The sequence below is a fragment of the Equus quagga genome, chromosome 7, assembly GCF_021613505.1.
Source record: "Equus quagga isolate Etosha38 chromosome 7, UCLA_HA_Equagga_1.0, whole genome shotgun sequence".
In the NCBI taxonomy this organism is placed as follows: Eukaryota; Metazoa; Chordata; class Mammalia; order Perissodactyla; family Equidae; genus Equus; species Equus quagga.
The window spans coordinates 19,341,615-19,363,549 of NC_060273.1; the positions used below are offsets into that span (position 1 = coordinate 19,341,615).

General features: G+C 39.6%; 1 protein-coding gene across 1 annotated transcript in view; it reads left to right on the plus strand.

The window, feature by feature from the left end:
- Positions 1-18,122, plus strand: part of LCMT1 (leucine carboxyl methyltransferase 1) — a 75,504-nt gene extending 57,382 nt beyond the window's left edge. The window contains exons 7-12 of the mRNA XM_046666445.1: positions 2,356-2,458; positions 7,472-7,592; positions 11,133-11,234; positions 12,273-12,364; positions 16,094-16,191; positions 17,899-18,122. Coding sequence (XP_046522401.1) covers positions 2,356-2,458; positions 7,472-7,592; positions 11,133-11,234; positions 12,273-12,364; positions 16,094-16,191; positions 17,899-17,921 — 539 coding nt within the window. The 3' untranslated portion in view covers positions 17,922-18,122. The remainder of the gene's footprint in view (positions 1-2,355; positions 2,459-7,471; positions 7,593-11,132; positions 11,235-12,272; positions 12,365-16,093; positions 16,192-17,898) is intronic.
- The last annotated feature ends 3,813 nt before the right edge of the window (positions 18,123-21,935 follow it).

Genomic DNA, 21,935 nt, shown 5'->3' on the forward strand with positions numbered 1-21,935 from the left:
TCCTTCGAAACTTGCTCTGAGCCTGTATCCTCTCCCAAATACATTCTGTTGCCGGCAAAATAAGGGTAAGGCATCTTTTGAGGGCAGATACTGGGTGTACTATTTCTGCACAGCTTGAGTAGCTCCTGACTTCAGAGGGTCAACGAATCTTGGTGGGGTGTGCATTAAAAGAGCCATCAGATTCTGTCATTAAAAGAGACCTTGGAGTCATCTTGTAGTCTGCTTCCCGTGAGGTATGCCAGCATGTTGTCATATATGGCTGCGCCACTGCCGGGTGGCGAGTGTGCAAGTCTCCAGCCCCTTCCGCTCTGCTCTACCTTGCGCTCAGTCTGTAAGAGAAATCATGACAATGTGCCATTTTTGTTTTCCGTGCTACCTTTCAATCCTAATCTCTGAGTGAGATTTGTCTCCCCTGAATTGCATGGTCCTGGGGAACTGCATGCTTCAAAATTCTGGTGTTTTGTTTTGGTCAGGGATGGAAAAACTCAGTAATACATGTTACTTGCAAGAAGGCACAGATCATTATTTGCCTTCATAACAGGGCAGACAGGTGCCTCCATATTCTTTGTATTCTTTGTATTGTTTTCCAGACTTGGGTGTTGTGGCACCCCGGGGCTGACTTTGGATTTCCCTACTTGCTCTTTAGTGCTTTCCTGACATCTAGCAGGTTCCCAGGAGGTGCTGCTTTTAGCTTATGGTGTGTGGCCAAATATACTTGAATCAGCCAAATGGGGTTCTCGAGATCGTAAGTGAGAACCTGCTTACATGCTATTGTTTAGCCTTTTCCAAATTTTTTGCTGTGGGTCTCAGAGCCAAGAGAACCTGAGTTGTTAGCAGTGATACAGAATGGCTGTTGGATGTTTCAACTCCTTCCAAGGTTTGTACACTTGAGGAAGCTGAGTGAACAGTACTTGGAGTAAACAGTCAAGCAGTTTTCTTTCTTTTTTATTATAATCTTTTTTTTTTTGAGATTTGATTGAAAAAATTTTCAGCATACATAAAAATACTGTGACTAGATCAATGAACCTCCCTGTACCCGTCACCTAACTTTATTGCCAATTTCATTTCATCTGTACCGTGGTTCCAAAAGTGTGGTTCCAGACTAGCAGCATCAGCACCCTCTGGGTACTTGTTAGAAATGCAGATTTCTACTTTTGGAAAATCTACCAAATCAGAAACTCAGGAGTGGAGCCCCTCAGTGTGTGATTCTGGTGCCTGCCCCAGCTTGAGAACCTCCATATATTACCATTCCATCCAGTCTTCGCTGGAATATTTTAAAGCAAAGGTTATTTTATTTGTAAATAGTTTAGTACATAAACTATTTTCTTTTAAACATAGTATCTCACAGATTGGCACAACATTTAGAGAGCAGCCTGCTAATCAGCACCAACATTTAAATAAGCTTACCCTTTATCTCCTAATTCCACTTACAGTAACCTACTTTTTTAAAATTTAAATATATCTGGTACACAACATTGTGTAAATCTAATGTGTACAACATGTAAATTTGACACATTTACATATCATAATGATTGCCGTTGTAGTGATAATTAGCACCTCTGTCACGTCACATAATTATCATTTCTTTTTAGTGTTTGAGATAATTAAGATCTAGCCTCTTAGCAGGTTTGATGATTATAATACGATATTGTTGTCTGTCTTCACTATACTGTGCAGTAGATCCCTAAGACTTATTTACTGCTCCCTGCAAGTTTGTACCCTTAAATAGCATCTCTGTCTTAGGCGCTGCAGTGAGCATCCTGCAGATACATCATGAAGCACCCGTCCGGTCATTTCTTTAAGATAGCTTACTGTGCACTTCCTTTAAAGAAATAATTAGACGGGTGCTTCATGATGTGTCTACAGGGATGCTCACTGCAGCGCCTTAGACAGAGAAAACTTGGCAATGCCACGTCTAATAGTGAGGGATCAGCTAAGTAAATTGTTTTATCCACTCAGTGGAATGCCATGAAATCATTACAGAGAATGACGTCCCTAAGTTAAGTAGGAAAAGGAGTTTTCGAAACAAGTATTAAGTGGCCCCATTTTCTTTTTTCTGTTTGGCGGGTATGTGTATGTGTGTGAGAAAGAGAGAGAGAGGATGTGTTTGTGTTGTGTTTAAGCACATAAGAAAAAAGGCTGGAATGTTATATACCAAAACACTAATAGTTATCTTTGGAAGGTGTGACTTTGGTTAATTTTCACCCTCCTCTTAGCTATTTTTTTCTTATGACGAGCATATATTTTTATAATGGAAAAAAATAATAAAATTAATTTTGAATAAGCCATATCCATTGAAATGATAATCTCTTCTTGATTAATTTCTGTTGAAATTATCTTTTCTTGCATTTGCAGATGGACAAATGTTGGATTCAAAGAGATATGCTATTATTGGAGCAGATCTCCGAGATTTACCTGAACTGGAAGAGAAACTAAAGAAATGTAACATGAATACACAGTGAGAATTTTTTTTAACCTCTTATGCATTTGTGATTTCATGCTAATATGAGATAAAGCCACTTGGAAGTGCAGCATGATACCTGTGTCCTATTTTTTATTTTTTTTACCATTTTTATTTTTATCATTTCATTGCTACTTAGAGTAGTTTTCTGAAATTTTTTAGAAGGAATGTTTCTCAAGTCTCTTTTCACATTAGAATCACTTGTATTGCTTTTATAAATTTCTGATGCCTAGTATCATAAACAAAGTTTGAGAGAACATGATTGTATGCATAGAACCATATAATTGTAACATATAAAGAAAGGATCAGCATTCAGAATAAATAAAGAACAGTTATTGAAAAAAAAAAAGTCCCATAGAAAAATGGGCAAAGGATAGATGACCAGGCAGCTCAAAAAAGAAACTGAATAGCATATGAAATACATATTGAACCTCCATAGTAGTCAGATGAAATTCTATTTTACTCTCACCAAGTTGGCAAAAATGTAAAAGTCTTGACAATATCAAGTGTTGGCAAGGACACTGGGGAAAGGAATGGTTATATACCAGTGGTGGAAGTGAACTTGGTACAACCATTGTGAGAAGCAATCTGGAAGTATCTAGTAAAATTGCAAATGTGTGTACCATATGATATAGCAGTTCCGCTTTTGAGTGTGTCCACTTTGAGAAGGTCTGTATGAATGTACAAGGAGGATGTTCATAGAAGCCACTGTTTTTAGTAGAAAATTGGAAACAACCTGAATGTCCATTAGGAGGAGAATGGCTGAATAACATGTAAATTGCATGGTCTAGATGAACATGGAAAGAACTCAAAACCTTGATGTTAGTTAAAAAAAAAAAATCAAGTTGCAGAGTAATATGCACAGTGTGATACCAATTATGTAAAATCAACCCCCCAGAATACTATATTTTCATGATTACATATACACATCACAAAAGTATTTTTAAAATGGACCAGAAGGGTTCCCACCAAATTCTTGAGAGTGGGTAACCTTTGGGGGAGCAGAGGAGAGAAGTGAGATATGTGGTTTTAGCATAGAGATGCTGGTCAAAATCAGATTGGAGGTAAAAAGTGGGAGGTAAAGACAAGTCTGTAAGTTCTACTGTAGGTGAAGATGACACTTTCAAGAATATTCAAAGTGAGTAACTCAAGGGAGAGGTTTAAGGGGAAGGTAAGGTCAAGGGAATGTTGGTTTAAAGAATAAATTGAAGGCAAAGAATCAGTGGCAAACGATGAAAGAAATTAGCAACTCAGGAAATCATTGCTAGAGAAGAAGGGAGGGAGGGGATGTAGAGCACGGACTCTGGTTAACTAGCCTTCCAGGGACAAGAAAGACCCCATTCTCCTGAGAGAGGAGGGAGGAGGGCAAATACAGGTGAGCTTTGGGCAGTAGAGGGAGGGAAGTAGGGAGTTAAAACAATCTTTCTAACACGTCTTTCATTAATGTGGTGATGGCTTTCGTGTCTGCATTTTGAAGTTCTTGTTTAGGTATTCAGCCTAGAATCATCAACCAGGTTTTCATTGTTAGGATTTACATATCCACTGCCTAAATGTTAGAGACAGCTCTAATTGACCCAGTGCTGTCACTCCAGCTTTATTTTCTGAGTCTGTCTCACTGTGAGTGTTCAGAGAGCAAGGTCAATATACTGTAAAGAGTATTTATGCCTCTTTTATTCTTTGAGGAACTCCTTACACTGTTCACAGGTTGCAGTGTGTAGTGTGTGCTTTAAGCAGAAGGGAAGTGTTGACGTTCAAGGACACCAGTGGTTTTCTTGGGCACGTTAGTGGTTGAAGTTGATACTGGTAAGCCTGGAGCTCCCTCTGAATGAGGGGAGCACGAGTCTTGGAATCTTTATCGTGGTTCCGATCTGACCTCTCCTGCTTGTTAGTTATTTCACAGGGGCTGTTTAAAAAAACAATAAAAAAGCTCTTTGAGCTTTAGTTTCTTCCTTTATGAAGTGGGATGAAAACGACCTCACAGGATGGTTTTGAAGATTAATTTAAGTAATGCATATGAAAACAGTTGAACAGAAACTGGCGCATAATAGGCACACTCAGTAAGTTCCATCTGAATCCAGCTACAGTTGCAGGAACCACTGTTTTGGCAAAAGCGCTGAAAGATCAGGAAATAATCAGTTATAAACCAGGTAGCTCTTGATAGGGAAGTTCGCCTCACTTTTGGAGATCTACAAAACGGATGAAAAACAATTGATATGACATTTGTGTTCTATATATTTTCCTTTATGAGCTGTCTTTTCTGTCAGTTATATTTTGAAAAGTATTAGTCCTGTTTTTAATATTGCTAATGGCTACCTGTTAAAAATATTTTGTAAGCATTTTTAACTTTTCATTTTCAAATCAGATCTACAAAGAAGTTGTAAAAATTGTACAAAATATTCCCATATAGCCTTCTTCACCTAGCTTTCGCACGTTAATATCTTATAACGGTTACCTTTTGCATTGAAAAGATTCTTGAAACTGTATTTCTCTAATTATCAAAGTCTTAGATGAGGTTTTTGGAACTTTTTTTCACTCATTCACTTTTTCTGATCATTTCTATTGATATAATGTGGGGTTTTAGACTTAGATTATTGTTAATTTTAAAAAATATTATTTTTAATGTTTTTCTTTCTGATTTCTAATTTTGTTTGCAACTCAGATTTAGTTCTCTTTCCTCTGAATTTAGTGCCTTCAGTTTTTTTGTACCATGGTACAGTTGGGTCCAGGAAGCATTTGGATACATATATTTTTAAAACTTAAGTTATATAACATTTCACTGGCCAAAAAAAAGGAAATGCAGATAAGCAAAACAGGGGACAGTTGGTACTGTTGGGTCAAAGCCAGTGTTTCCTTATGGGCGGCCTTTCTTTCTAAGGGTGTAGTGATCATGAAGCCAAGTACTGAGGTCGGCTGGACAGGTGTGAATTCTGCTGGGAACATACACTAGACTGTGGCCTTGGACAGCTTACTTCACCTCTGTGAATATCAGTTCCTCCTTTGACAAATGAGGATAATAATAGAACCCAACAATAAATGTTAGCAGTCAATGATGTTTGATAGTTATTTTTAAAAACATCTCTGAGCAATCATTGATTTGTGTAGTTTTAGCTATTGCTGATGGTTCCTAGAAGAGCAGATAAAAATAATTCATAATCCTAATACCCAGAGATAACCACCTTAATAAATTTTGTCAAAATTTATATATTTTTCTTTAAAACTTGATCATGTTATGCATACAATTTTGGAACTTTTAAAAGCAGCAAATCTCTCTCTCTATATGTATCTGTATATATGTGTCTATGTATACATATATATTCACTTATTTATTTATTCGTTCAGTCATCAAACAGTTGAGAATCTCCTATGTACAGATATTTGCTATAGAGCCATGAACAAAACAGCTTGCCTTATTGTGTGAGAAAAAGACACATTAAACAACTAATTACAACAACTGGTTAATTACTCTTGTTGTACCTGCTTTGAAGAAACATGGGGGGGCATATAATAGGCCACTTGAGTCTGGAGACTACAGATAGCTTTCATGTCAATAAATACAATTCTAAAACACCATAAAGAAGCTGCCCAGCAGTCCATTGGGTGGATGTACTATGTTCTTTTCAAGTAATTTCTTGTTGGGCGTTTGATTTCATAAAATTTATCTTCTAAGATCCCCTGCCAATAAAAACAGACAAAAATAACCCACTTTTTTTGTGGGAGAAATAGCAACTATCCATGAGGAACATCAATATTTAGGGAAAGAGAGGGAAAGAGGATCCAGTGAAGGAGTTAGAGAAGGAGCAACAAATGAAGCAGAAATAAACCAATGGAATAGAGTTCTAGAAACATGGACAAGGCAGTGTTTCTTTAGGCTTCACCAGTCCTGTCAGCACTGACCCTGTCCCAGATAGTCGAGTAGGGAAAGGTAAAGAAAATTACTCTTCCTTCCCCAAATCTTGGAGTAAGATAAAGAATAAGCAAGCTGAAAGAGGAGCGTACCCACAAGTTACGTCCAGTTGGCTTGCATGATTTGGGGCTGCCGGAGTTCCCTTTCAAAAATTAAGGCTTTTAAATGTTTCTGTAGGAGTTTGTTGCTTTTTTCCTATTTCATAATTCGTTCATCACTTTGGGACTAGTATATCAGAATGCATACTAACAAATAATGTAATTTCTTGAAGATTATTCATATTGTTTTCAATTCTTGATGGTAAAAGCATGTAAGAAGAATTAAATTCTAATTGACTATCAATATTTCAACATTGTTTCATTTAGCTCTTGATTTGTAACAAATCCCTCCAAATTCAGTGGTTTAAAACAACTCACAATATAGTTGCTCAGGATTCTGTGCATTGACAATTTTGGCTGGGCTTAGCTGGGGTGGTGGTTCTGCTGGGAGCCAGGCTTAGCTGATAACTCCTGGGGTTCACTCACCTGTGGACACTGGACAGGTCAGCTGGGAGCTCACTTCAGCTGGGCTGCCTCATTCTCATCCATGGGGCCTCCCCTTTTAGAGCAAGTTAGCTTGGGTTCATTCAGATGGTGGTTTCAGGTTTCCAAGTGCAGCAAAAGAGCAAGCTGTAGTGTGCAAGTGATTTTCCAGCTTCTGTTTGCATTATGTTTGTAACTGTTCTGTTGGCCAAAGCAAGTTATATGACTAACCTAGATTCCAGGAGAAGGGAAATATGCTCCACCTACTGAATGGGAGAATCTGTAGTTTCTTACTGCCACGGTGTGGGTGCACAGTAGGGGAGAATTTGTGTGTCTGCCGTATACGTTAAACACATTTTCATAGGCTAGACAAATCTTGACTCCTTGCTCACCTTTTTACAGTATAAAATTTTGGGTCATGGTAGTATTACACTTGTATTACTGCATTGACTGACAGTGTCCTTGCTCAGTGCTTCTGGTTTTCCTGGGGTATGAACTGTCCTGCCAGTACTGCAACATGTGTACAACTAGAGGGTCCTAATTTGATGAAAACATATTTACGTGCCCTTTTTTTCTTCTCTTAAGATTACCGACACTCCTGATGACTGAATGTGTGCTGGTTTACATGACTCCAGAGCAGTCTGCAAACCTTCTCAAGTGGGCAGCCAACAATTTTGAGACTGCCATGTTCATAAACTACGAACAGGTAAAAGGAAGCACAAGAAATTTGTATTCTGCATAGAACTTCTGTGATGGCTTTCCCTCTCTGAGCATCCTCAGTATGTTTCCACTTACTCCTCCGGCCTCCGGCCGTTCACATAACTCCTGTATTAATTAATGGATTCCAGCAAGCCCAGTACCCCTGATTTCTTGACTTCCTGCAAACTTTTATCCAGTTTTTGGAACTTCTAACTGGGCCTTTATGAAAGTTTTTTGAGTTCTTATTTTGCTGTTATATTTACTATGCAGTCATAGACCTTGATGGAGGGAATTTTGGCTGTTATCAGTGTAGGGGTAGCAAACTCAAATGCCTTCAGAGGCAGGCAGGTGATGCAAATGGAGGAAGTTGGCCAGGTGTGGGATACTGTGGAGTGGTGCGGACTATGGTGAACTGGTGCACCCATGTCCCATTTCATGGGAGCAGCCACTAGTCACTTCCAACTAATTGATACCTTGTGGGCCTGTGAACCTAGAGTTGCCAGAACTCCCGATTTTTCAGGAGAAGTTGGAAATGTAGGATTTTAAGTAAAATTTCCTAATTTCTGAAATCACTGACTTTGGTCCACTGGCTACCTGTTTGCCTCTTCTGATCTAGTGAAGAAAGGGTTATATTTTGGAACGTTGGAGTTATCCAACTTGGGTCCAAATCCTGGCCCTAGTTCTTATTATTGGCTGTGTGACCTTAGGCAGGATTGCTTGGTGGTTGAGGGGTCCATGCCGTGGAGGTAGACTGCCTAGCTGTGTGACCTGGACAAGTTACATAACTTCCCTGTGCCTTTTTCCTCATCTGAAAAATGAGGATAATAATAGTTGCTACTTTATAGGTTTGTTATGAGGAGTAAATGAGTTAATATATGGAAAGCATTTACAGGGTTGCTCAGCTTTAAGTATTAGCTATTATTTGGATCTCTCTGAGCCCCAGTTCTTTGTTTTTAAAGGGATAAAAATGCCTCCCTCTCTAGCTATTACAGGAATTCATGAGATGTACAGCAGTGGGCACATGATAAGCTCTGAATACACTGTAGCTGTTTTTATTGTTTATTTTCGTTTTATTGATTTTTTTTTACCTCATTTTATTTTATTTTAAAATTTTATTACAGATAAGTGCAGTAAAGGGCCTTGCCCAGTGTCATGTAATTATGGACAGATCTAGGGTTGACCTTGGTCTCCTGATCTCCTTCCCAGCCCCCGCCCCAGTCCAGGTTCCTGTCTAGGTGGTTCTGGGTAGGTTGACTTTTCTTCCTTCCCTCTCTTTAACTGGGGACGTTCCTCAGACTCAGTCTTCAGTCCTTGGTTAATGGATATAAAGGTAGCTGACCTCATCGGTCTTTTTTTTAAGATTGGCACCTGAGCTAACAACTGTTGCCAATCTTCCATTTTTTTTTCCATTTCCTTCTTCTTCTCCCCAAAGCCCCCCAGTACATAGTTGTATATTCTAGTTCTAGGTCCTTCTGGTTATGCTATGTGGGACGCCGCCTCAGCATGGCTTGATGAGTGGTCCCATGTCCGCGCCCAGGATCTGAACTGGTGAAACCCTGGGCTGCTGAAGCGGAGCTCGCAAACTTAACCACTCAACCACAGGGCTGGCCCCAGTCTTTTGTTTTTTGATGTGAATAAATCCTGGGAAGCTGTCTTCGCTTTCAGAATATCATTCCTGGGGAAAATGAATTCTGCTTTCCATGTTTCCTCACATTTCGGATGAGTACTGCTTCGTTCACCTTGCTTCATTTATGTATTCTTGTATTCAACAAACGTTTATTCAGTACCATATGGAGATGGTGGATTAAGTGAATTTTGACCACAGACCCTGTCACTTTAGAGCAGGCCTGGGGTTATGCCAATATTCAGTATGTTGTCCACAGCTGTGCCTAAACTGGTTCAAATTCCACTCACCACCTTCACTTTGCAAATAATAAACATTTAACTTAAGTCAATAATTTTCTAATGAATACAAAATCATCAGCATCTTCACGTATACTAATTGCTTACATGCCTTACATTATTTCCTTAGTAGTAGTTTAAAGTGACACAGGGGGCTGGCCTGGTGGCGCAGAGGTTAAGTTCGCATGTTCTGCTTCAGTGGCCTTGGGTTTGCCACTTTGGATCCTGGCTACAGACCTATGCACTGCTTATCAAGCCATGCTGTGGCAGGCATCCCACATATAAAGTAGAGGAAGGTGGGTACGGGTGTTCACTCAGGGCCAGTCTTCCTCAGGAAAAAGAGGAAGATTGGCAGCAGATGTTAGCTCAGGGATAATCTTCCTAAAAAAACAAAATTAAAGTGACAGAACCACATGGATGATAATTTCAATAATGATAATGATAGCAAATTCTTAAAATCTTATTGCTATATAGCAGGTGCTGTTCTATGAATTTTAAATATATTAACTTATTTAATTACCACAGCAACCCACAAGGTGGGTACTAGTACTACCCTGGTTTTACAGGTAAGGGGACTGAAGCACAGAGGGGTTAGGCAGCTTGCCCACAGCCTCACGGCTATTACGTGTCAAGCCAGGATTCAAACCCAGGCAATAAAATGATGGAGTGTGTGCTGAGAAACACCCTTTTCTCCTGAATGAATAGTGTGCAATCTGATCATTAGTGCCACATAAGCCTTACTCATCAACCAAAAAAGAATAGCATTGGTTCTTGTCTTGTATCATTGTCCTGTGAACTCTGGGAATCATTTTACATATTATTAAAGTGATGAATTTTTGATACCTTATATATGACAAAATAATAATGTGTATGCTACTCTAGTGTACTTAATATTGTTTTGTGACATTTGTGAACATATATAGATTAATTGTGGATTTTTAAACTAGTTTTTGTATTCAAAAAGTAATGCCACGTGCAGGAAAAAAAATCAAATAGTGTAAAAAGGTAGACAAGGAAAAGTAAGTCTCTCTCCTACGCCAGACCTTGGCGTCTAACCTGGGAAGCAACATTGCCATATTCCAGAATTTTTCCATGCATATATAAATGGAGAGAGAGAGATTTTTTTCCCTAAAGGCAGATAGGAGCATACTATACACATTCCTCTGTACCTTACTTTTCAAGAGTTTATCTTAGAGATCTTTCCGTCTGTCTGTCTATTTATCTTCCTTTCCTGTTTTCATGGCTATATAGTATTTCATTACAAGAACGTGCAAGAATTTTTTTTACGCCAAATGATGAGTAAATTCTTTGCAGATTCTTCTTACAATACGTAATGCTACAGTAAACATTCTTGCATCTTTGCATACACGTGTGAGTATATCTGTCGGACAGATTGCTGGCAGTAGAATTGTTGGATCACAGGCTGAATGTTTACAGTTCATGTGCACTGCCCAGTTGCCCTTCAAGGGACTGTGCCAGCTTATGCTCCCATTAGCACTGCTCACAGGGTTCTGTTACCTGCACTAGGTGTTATCAATCATCAGCCTTGACTGGTTAGAAATAGGATGTTTTTATGTTATTTTGCATATTTAAGAAACAAAGAAACTCTTATGGCAATGCCTAGCCTCCTCTTTTCCTTTCCCAGGTGAACATGGATGATCGGTTTGGGCAGATCATGATTGAAAACCTGCGGAGACGACAGTGTGACCTGGCGGGAGTGGAAACCTGCAAGTCATTAGAGTCGCAGGTCAGAGAGCAGAGACTGCAACATCCTCTTGTACCATTAGCCAACCGAGAAATGGCATCCTCCCTTCACAGATAAGAGAATGTGAGAAGCCCTATTGAGTGCCTGCCTACACAGGCAGCTAGGGCTCCATGTGGGCCGCTAGTTCATCATGCTAGGAAAATCCAAGCCCTGTGCTGCCGTCTTGGTATGGAAAATGCAAATTTACATGTCTTACACCCTATTGTTTTAACTTTTTATTATGCAGTTTTTCAAATAACATAAAAGTAGAGGGAATAGTAAAATGAACATCCATGTCCCATTAGCCAGCTTCAATAATTAATAACATTTTGTCAGCATTGTTTTGTTTATCCCCCAAATTTTTTTGGTAGTGTTGTCTTTGGAATATTTTAAGGCAAATCACAGCTAGTATATCATTTGCCCCTTAAATACTTCACTGTGATTCTCCTACAAGTAAGGACTTTCTTCCCCCGAGGATAATGGTAACACCATTATCATACCTTGGAAATCGACAATAACTCCTTCATAGCAGCTAATACCTAGTTCATATTCAGTTTTTCCCAGTTGTTTAAAAAAAAATGTTTGTAGTTGGTGTGTTTAAATCAGGATCCAGACGTGGTCCACAGTTTGTACTTGATTGATATGTCCCTTAAATCTCTTGGAATCTATAATAGCCCCCTGTTCCTTTTAAAAAAATGTCGTTTTTTTGCTGAAGAAACACCTCCCTCCCCACCCCCCATTGAAATAGGTTAGTTTTTACATCTTACATCACATTACCACTAGAGCACTTTGAAAAGCTGTTGCTCGTAGAAAAGTTTCTTGCTTTATTTCTCTTTACATGACGTTAGTGAGTTTTCCCCCATTATAACAATTCATGTTCAATATAGAAAACTGGACAGTAAAAAGAAGAAAGATGTTAGGGGCCAGAACGGGCTTTTGAAAGAGGAGTCATCTAAAAGAAATTCTTGTGTGCTTGAAGAGCGTCCTGGATTTGTACGACAGTGCTTTGTAGTTCTTGTTTCTTTCCACTGCACATTTTAGAAAGAACGGCTCCTGTCAAATGGGTGGGAAACAGCATCGGCAGTCAACATGATGGAATTGTACAGCAGATTACCTCGAGCTGAAGTGAGCAGGTATGGGATTGGCCAGAGTTAGCTCCTTGATAATTAACTCAATTAAAGACATAATTTTCTGTATCCTTTAATGTAAAAAAAAAAACCCCAAAACCCTAACTAGACTTATTTTGAAACAGGTTAACCTGTTAATGTAGATTAAACGTTGATAGCACCTTGAGAGTACCTCATTAGCTGTTAGCTGAGATAGGGTTTATGCCAAAACAGATTATTTTAGTCAAAATAAGCAGTTACACCTGGAAAATTCCCAGAGCAACCTCTGCAGTGGAAATTTTGCATAATCCCTGTGTTGTGGAGTGGGAGGAAAATGACCTTGCCCAGGGGCTCCTAAGTGGGGGGATGTCTGCTCGCAGATTTTTAAATGGACTTTTTCTCTCCTTCTAAAAGAAATACATACCCATTGTTCTAAAACAATTTCCAAGCAATGTAAAGTACATGAAGTATGAAGTGGCAGTGCACTCTGGAGCTGCACCCTCCAGCGATAGCTGCTGTTAATAAGTTGGGGTGTATTCTTTTTCTATGTGTGTGTGAAGATAAATATTGACTGAAATGTATATTTCTGTTGTGAATCAGTGGATGCATGTTACACATGTTGGTCTGTCGACCACCTTCCCCTTTGTTAAACTGAACAATAGATTGTATTTATCTTTACATATCAAAATCTTGAGGGTTATCACATCTTGTTTGATGATGCAGAATATTTATATTGATATGTGGATATATTATAGTGATAGTAATAATTTTAAAGTAATTAAAAAGTAATGTTTATAGCTGAGCATTTAGTTGTGGTGTCTTATTTTTTATTTTGTTTTACTTTAGTTTTCCTGTTAGAAACAACTCTAGAGGGAGCATCACCATATATGTCTCTGGACAGTGTTAGTGCCAGCTTAATTCTTTTTTTATAATTACTATTTACTTCCTGATTTGTATTTCCTTTTGCCTTTGGGGACCTTAGAGGTAGAGCTTTTGGTCTCTTGCAAGATGAGAAGAATTTTTGGTCTTGCTTTTCCACAGAGCTTCATATTAACTTTTAGAAGTATCACTATTTTTTCCAAGTATGTTTGTCAAACCTTGAAGGTTTGTGAAAGTGCTGTCTCCACATGATCAGATCAATGCTTCCTGGATTCTTCTAGAATTTTCCTTTCCCACAGGCTGATTTTCATTTGCCGCTTGTCAAGACAACTGTTTTGAATAGCCCTGGCCTGGCATCTGTAATGGAAACGCTGTAACAACTCCTCTAGATACCCAGGGAGGAGTCTGTAACTGGCACAGCCATGAGGGGAGCAGCTTGCTTCTGGGTAGTCATTTGTCTCATGTTAACATGGCGTTTTGTAGACAGCAACATGGATCCTTAACAGAGCCAGAGGCGGGATGGGCTTTCGTCTGTCTTCCCCATGCTGAGTAGTCTTCCCAACTCTGTGTGTGCCTCATAGTTTGTCTGCATTTACCAAGAGCTTTTGCTAGATACTGTGTGTAAGGAGAAGTCCAAGGCAGGCCTATTGATTCAACAAATGCCGAGTGCCTACTGTGTGCCATGCACCGTTCTGAGCACAAGAGTTACAACAATGATCAAAACAGGCCAAAAGACATGCCTGCCCTTGTGGAGTTCACATTCTAGTGAGCAGCTTCACAATCTAGTGTCTCCTGAGAGTTACACTTGGTAGTAACCATCCTGGAGCTTTCGATGTGGCGCTTGTTTTTTCCACAACTTGGTATTAGGAAATCTACCTTGGATGCCTTCTGATTAGTTGGGAAGCAATCACAGTACTTTGTAGATAGGCATTCTCACTTCAGATGTGACCCTTAAGTGTACGTACCAAGACAGAAATGAATACACAGGTACAGAAACATGCATGTGTGTACACCCCGCCACACACACACACACACACACACAAACACACAGCCTGGACAAATGGCAGTACTAGAACGTTAGTGATAGCTATTGTGAATAATGGGAATATCAGTTATTTTTTATTTTCTTCTTTATACTTTTTGGAAATCTTGAATTTTCCCCTACAATGTGCCCATATTTCCATATTTAAATTAAAAGAATTTTAAAGCTATTTCCGTATGTCCATATTTTTCTGTGTGTCTATATATTTAAAAGTTTACTTTTAAAATGCTTTTTTGAAAAAGTCATGTAAGCACATGATAAAAAAAAAAATAGAAACCATGGGGCTGGCCCTGTGGCCAAGTGGTTAAGTTCACGCGCTCTGCTGCGGCGGCCCAGGGTTCGGGTCCTGGGCGCGGACATGGCACCACTCATCAGGCCACATTGAGGCGGTGTCCCATATGCCACAACTGTAAGGACCTGCAACTAAGATATACAGCTATGTACTGGGGAGATTTGGGGAGATAAAGCAGGAAAAAAATAAAAGATTGGCCACAGTTGTTAGCTCAGGTGCCAATCTTAAAAAAAAAAAAAAAAAACCAGAATAAAGTAGTATAGAGTAAAAACAAAAACCAAAACACTCCTTCCCAGTCATCCTTACTACCTTCTCTCTCAAGAGACAACCACTATTACTAATTTCCTCTTTATTTTCCAAAAGTAATCTGAGCATATGCAAGCATATGTATCGCCCACTTTTTCTTTACATAGACAGTAGTGTACTATGCACATTACTTACTAAACAACTTGCTTTTTAAATTCTGTAATATGTCTTAGAGGCTGTTCCGTGTCAATACGTATAGACCTACCCTGTTCTTTTATATGGCTGCACAGTATCCTCTTGTATGAATGTGTTGTAATTTATTCAAACATCTCTTCTAGTTTACGGTTTTTTGCTGTTACTACATTATGGCTATGATGCTGCAGCAAATATTCTTGAACATACATCCTTGTACACATATAGGGTAAATTCTTAAAGCAGAATTGCTGAATGAAAGGATGTACATTTTAAACATTGATAGAGATGATCACATTACCCTCCAGAGAGTTTGTACTGTTTTGTGATCCTACTAGCAATGCAGGAGAGCACCTTTTTCCCATGTCTTTGCTAAAATGCATATCAGCCTTTTTGATCTTTGTCAGTCTGTTAGCTGAAAATGCATCTTGTATTTTACTTTATTTTTTCTTGTATTGTAATTTACATTTCTTTTCTCATAAATAGCACTGAAAACCTCCTGTTCTTCCTTTCTGGTGAACTGTTCTTTTATCCATCTATTTTTTTTTTTTAATTTTTTTTTTAAAGATTTTTATTTTTTCCTTTTTCTCCCCAAAGCCCCCCGGTACATAGTTGTGTATTCTTCGTTGTGGGTTCTTCTAGTTGTGGCATGTGGGACGCTGCCTCAGCGTGGTCTGATGAGCAGTGCCATGTCCACGCCCAGGATTCGAACTAACGAAACACTGGGCCGCCTGCAGTGGAGCACGCGAACTTAACCACTCGGCCACGGGGCCAGCCCCAACTTTTATCCATATTTTAAATGAGTTTTTAAAGTTTTTCTTACTGAAGTATGACACCTCTTAATATAGCAAAGAAATTACCCTTTGTTATTTGTATTGCAAAGATTTTTTTCTAGGTTGTCATTTGTCTTTTGACTTCTGTGATGATATTTTTTATTTTTTTCAATAAAAATAAGTTAAAATGGAACCACACCATGCATACTATTTTGTAGCCTGCTTCTTCTCACTTAGTATATCATGAACATCTTTCCATATCCATAACTACAGGTCATCATGTTTATTTTTAATCGTATAAATTTATATTGTTCTATTTTTATTCTCCACAGAATAGAGTCGCTTGAATTCCTGGACGAAATGGAGCTTCTTGAGCAGCTCATGCAGCATTACTGCCTTTGTTGGGCAACCAGAGGAGGAAGTGAACTAGGTACATGACTTTACTTTTGTTGATTTGACCTAGAAGTGGGGAAGTTTTCATCTCCAAAGAATGTAAGACATAAGTGGAGCTTTCAGCCTAGACAGATCTAGAGGATCTTATGCATCTATCCATGAGCATATCCAGAGAATTAGCTGTTATATCGTCTGTGTTTTATAGCATGAGAATCAGGGGAACTGTTTAAATAAACCACATGTATCAAAATAAACAAACCAACCAACTACCCACCCAGTAGAGGTCTGCTGGGGAATTTCCTCAGCTGGTAGGGAAAAGACCTTGAGAGTGTAAAGTGATAATCTCAATAAAAGTAACCAATGTTTGTCTTTTTAATCAACATTTAACCAGGTTTACTCGATGTTAAAAACACTTCATTATCTCTCTAACAAACTCATGCAGCTGTGGGTTGAATAGCTCCCTCTCATCCCTTATGATTAAGCAGAAGTTCCCTGGCCTGGCAGAGTGGGGCCATGGAGAGAGAGCGTGAATCCCTGTCTCAGTGTTTCTTGTTACTTGGTCTTGATCCAGTTCCTTCTTTACAACCGCCCCATGTTGATCTTACTTCCCCAGGGCTTATCTCTTGGGGTCTTGCCAGCCCTGTGGAGACCATTTCAGATTCCAGTTTTGGCCTTTAATGTAGTAGTTGCCCTTCAAGCTTCGTACAGATGTGTCCAAATGACATACAGCCTTAGGCGGGTAGCTAATACAAAACAAAGAACTTATCAGAGGCGAGGACTGTCTCCTATATGAAAATTCCAGGTTGGCCCAAGGCTATTAATCATCCCCCTTGGGCTTATCATTCCACTAGTTTATAAATTACCCAGCTGTGCAGTTCAGCCCACAAAGTCCTTTTAAACTTGTTTTTTATTTAAAAATCCTGTATTAGTATGTTTTTATTTTGTTATCCTCCCCTCAATTTGAAAAACAATATAATTTTTAGTAGAGACTTTGGAAACTTCTAAAAAAAGTATGATGAAGAAAAGAAATTCACCTGTAAGCCTGTCACTCAGTGATAACCTCTAATAACTTTTTCCTTCCACTCTTTTTAGCTATTGTTTCATTTTTAGCAGAGTCGAACTTACATATTTGTAACTTTGATTCCCGATCTTTTCAACTTAATACTATAAGTACTTCCCCTTACTATTAAAAACTCTCATTGAGCATAATTTTAATGGCTTTATAAAAATTCTTTCATGAGGCTATGTCCAAATTTACTTAAAGTTTCTCACACTTTTGAAAATGTAGGTTGTTTGTAATACTATTGAGTTAATTCTGGTTTTTATAAAATAAAAGTATATAGAATATTTTTATGTAGGGGGCTTCTTTTGTCCCCACTTTCCTTCTGGCTGCTTTGTGATATCAGTACTTGCATGTGTGGTGAAGAACTGTCTGCAGTTGCTCCAAGTTCAGCATTTAAAGGATCGACTTTTAGCATTAACTGCAAAGAGCCCACAAACTGTACAATGCTTTCTTAATCCCTTTAAAATTACCCATAAACAGAGTCTTGTCCAACCTCTGGTTTCTGTCTGAAGTCTCATCTTACAAAACAGAAGACCAGAGCTGCAGTGACCAGATGTGTGGCCTGTGCCCCCGAGCTGGTCACTAGCGTCCAGGAGGGTTGTATTCTCCCACCTCTGACTATTTTCTCTGCTCTAGGCTGTGAGCGTTTCTTAGCAGCATTTGTGTGTTTCCTCCCCTCAGGTTTGAAGGAGATCACTTGTTAATCTGTTCAAGGCTCATGCTGAGCCAGAAGCTGAAGCCACTGATGCTCCCAGAGTGGATATGCCACGTTTCCTAAGTGATGGCGAGGCGTCGCCTGCCAGCCCCACCCCGCACTTGGAGAGCCCTCTGTTATTAGGGTTGTCACACCAGTTCTTGTTCCTGTTGACTTGTCCTTTAAATAAATCTCAGTTGTCAGTTGCCTATGTGTTGGTCCTCTGCCGCTTGTCTGCTGCTCATTCTCGCTCCGCCTGGGAGGGCTCTGGTTCACCTCTATACTAGTTGAAACCAAAGATCCTGAATCCTGCTTTGACCCTGGCTTATCTGTGAGTCAGACTCAGCTCATGCCTTTGTGTCCCTTTTGGGATTTACTTCCACGTGCTCTTGTTTGTAGCACCTGACCTTGCACCTAGCACCCTGACACTTAGCCTTCACCAGATGCTGGAGCTCTTCTGTGTTCGCGTTTCTGCCCTTGCCAGACTAGCCTGCTGAAATCCTCATTCATCTCAGTTACTGTGGCAGACTGAATGGTGGCCCACTAAAATGTTCACTCCTGATACCCTGAACCTGTGAATATGTTACCTTATATGGCCAAAGGGGCTTTGCATGTGTGATTCAATTAAGGTTCTTGAGGTGGGGAGATTACCTGGGAGTATCTGGGGGGGCCCGATATAATCACAAGGGTCCTTATAAGGGGAGGCAGGAGGGTCAGAGTCAGGGGAAGGAGGTATGATGCTGGAAGCAGAGATTGGAGTGATGTGCTTTGAAGATGGAGAAAGGAGAGAAAGCCAAGGAATCTGGGCGGCCCCTAGATGCTGAAAAGGGCAAAAAGACAGATTCTCAGAGCCTCCAGAAGGAACCAGCTTTGCCAACACCTTGACTTGAGCCCAGTGAAACTGATTTCAGGTTTTTGACCTCTAGGACTATAAGAGAATAAATCTGTGTTGTTTTAAGCCATTAAGTTTGTGGTAATTTGTTACAGCAGCCATAGGAAACTCATACAGTTGTGATACAGATGAATAGTGCCCCCAGAGTGCTTACCCCGCAGTTCGGAAACATAAGGCATAACCATACCTGTGGACCTTTTTGGCTATGCGGCTGGGGTTCTGAACCTGAACCTGAACCTGCATATGCAGAATGGCCATGAGAAACCCGAAATCCCGGCCCTCTCCTCTCCTTGAGAGATAACAGCCCCTTCTTCGACCACATGGACTCTCTCTGTCAGTGTTCTCTAGAGTGTGGGCTGTGTACCACCACACAACAGCATGCCTCTTGATGGGAGCGGACGCACTGATACGGTGGGAAATGACACTGAGTCGCTCAGTGAGAAACTTAACTTCCATTTTAGTTATCTTTCAAGTCTTCTTAAGAAGTTCAAGGAGAAGACCTCAGGCTGGTTCTGGTGTGTCTTTAACACTTCTGTAATGTTCACTAATCCAATGTTTTTGAAATCCTGGGACCAAGTCATTAATGAATGGTGAATCCACTTAGTGGATCAAGTCCATTATTTTAAAAAGATATAAAATAGAATAGACAAGGACATATTACAGCACTTTACCAGTGATGTGTAAGGGTGAATGAAGATTGTTTTTTGAAACTTGTTTCATTTTTACATGTGTATACATGCACTGCGTTAGCATGGTTTTGGTTTTGATTTCGATCACAAGTTAAGGTCAGAGTGTTATAGCTCTTCACTGAGGCAGCAACAGTATCTGGCTGAAATTAAAAAAAACCTTTGGTTCAATTATATTTCTGTTTCTCTTTGTATTTATTTTTATGAATTACTTTCTGTTCAAGGCAAATGATATTGCATTACTATTGATGGTTGTGTTATAAAATATCCCTTAAAGTACCTATCAATTTCATTTTAAAACTGAGTCCATTTGGGGGCCAACCCGGTGCACAGTGGTTAAGTTCACATGTTCCGCTTTGGCAGCCTAGGCTTGCTGGTTCTGATCCTGAGTGTGGACCTATGCATGGCTTATGAAGTAGAGGAGGGCGGGCACAGATGTTAGCTCATGGCCAATCTTCCTCAGCAAAAAGAGGATTGGCGGCGGATGTTAGCTCAGGGCTAATCTTCCTAAAGACAAAAAAAGTGAGTCCATTTAAAGAGAGTTACTAAGAAAATAATAGTAGAAGCACTACAAGAATGTTGCAGGAATCATGGAGGTGACATATTTGGAAACGCTGAAGTTGAGAAGCACCACATGAGGGAATGGTTGACCCAGCATTTTACAGTTTCTCACCAAGGGTTGGCTTTCACGCCCTCTCTCAGCCATGCATCCTGTAACTGAGACATGCATGCTGAAGTGTGTTTTTACCTTTTTTGAATTAGAACTTGAAATTCATTTTCCCCGCGAGTTATTGCCACTCACTGCCTCTTTTCTTCCACCTATTCACCTCAAACCCTTTGTAATGTCTACACACACTAGTTAACTGAACCCACTCTTTGGAAGGACGTCAGTGACATTGATACCATCACATCCAGTGACCCTCACTCAGTCCTTGGCTGTCCCAAGTTCTTGGCAACATCTGACATGGGCCACCATCTCCTTGAAATGTTTTTGCTGCCTCTCCCTAGGCCTCCTGGACAACCCTCCTTCTACCCTTTTCCTGCTTCCCATATCCAGCGATTCCGCTTTTTCCCATAACCCGAGGAATTGGTCTTCATGGATCACCATTGGCTTTTCTCTTTCTTTTAAAAATTTTTTTCTTGGGGTCGACTCCATGGCCGAGTGGTTAAGTTGACGCGCTCCGCTTCAGCAGCCTAGCGTTTCGCTGGTTCGGATCCTGGGCACAGACATGGCTCCACTCATCAGGCCATGCTGAGGCAGGGTCCCACATAGCACAACCAGAGACACTCACAACTAGAATATTCAACTGTGTACTGGGGGACTTTTGGGAGAAGAAGAAGAAGAAAAGAAAAGGATTGGTAACAGATGTTAGCTCAGGTGCCAATCTTTGAAAATTTTTTTTTCCTTTTATTGTGGTAAACTATAAATAACAAAATTTGCCATTTTAACCATTTTTAAGTGTACATCTCAGTGGCATTAAGTACATTCACATTGTTGTGCAACTATCTCTACCATCCATCCTCAGAACTTTTTCAACATCCCAAATTGAAATTCTGTACCAATTGAACACTAACTTCCCATTCCTACCCTCCGCCCCTGGTAACCACTACTCTACTTTCTGATTCCATGCATTCTCTTAGATAACTTATATCTATGGAATCATACTATATTTGTTTTCTGTCTCTGGCTTATTGTATTTAACATAATGTCTTCAAGTTTCATCCATGTAGCCTATATCAGAATTTCATTTGTTTTCTGAGGCTGAATAATATTTCATTGTATGTATATACCACGTTTTGGTTATCCATCCATCAGTGGACATTTGAGTGTTTCCAGCCTTTGGGTACTGTGAATAATGTTGCTAAGAGCATTGGTGTACGAATGTTGGAGTTTCTGCTCTCAACTCTTTTCAGTATATGCCCAAAAGTGGAATTGCTGGATCATATGGTAATTCTATTTTTATTTCTTTGAGGATCTTCTATACTGCTTTCCGTAGTGGCTGCACCATTTTATATTCCCATCAGTAATGTACAAGGATTCCAATTTCTCTGCATCTTCACAACACGTGTTATTTTCTGGGTGTTTTGTTTTTCTTTTTGTTTGATAGTAGGCATCCTAATGGGTGTGAAGTGTTATTTCGTTGTCATTTTGTTTTGCGTTTCTCTGTTGATTGGTGATGTTGGCCATCTTTTCATAGGCTTGTTGGTCATCTGTATATTTGTAGTTTTAGGTCTTAGATTTAGGTCATGGATCCATTTTGAGTTAATTTTTGTATATGATATAAAGTAAGGCTCCAACTTCATTCTTTTGCATGTGGATATCCAGTATTCCTAACACCATTTGTTGAAGAAATGTCCCCACTGAATGGTCTTGGCATTCTTCTCAAAAATTACTTGACTGTATATGCAAGGGTTTATTTCTGGGCTCTCTATTCTATTCTACTGG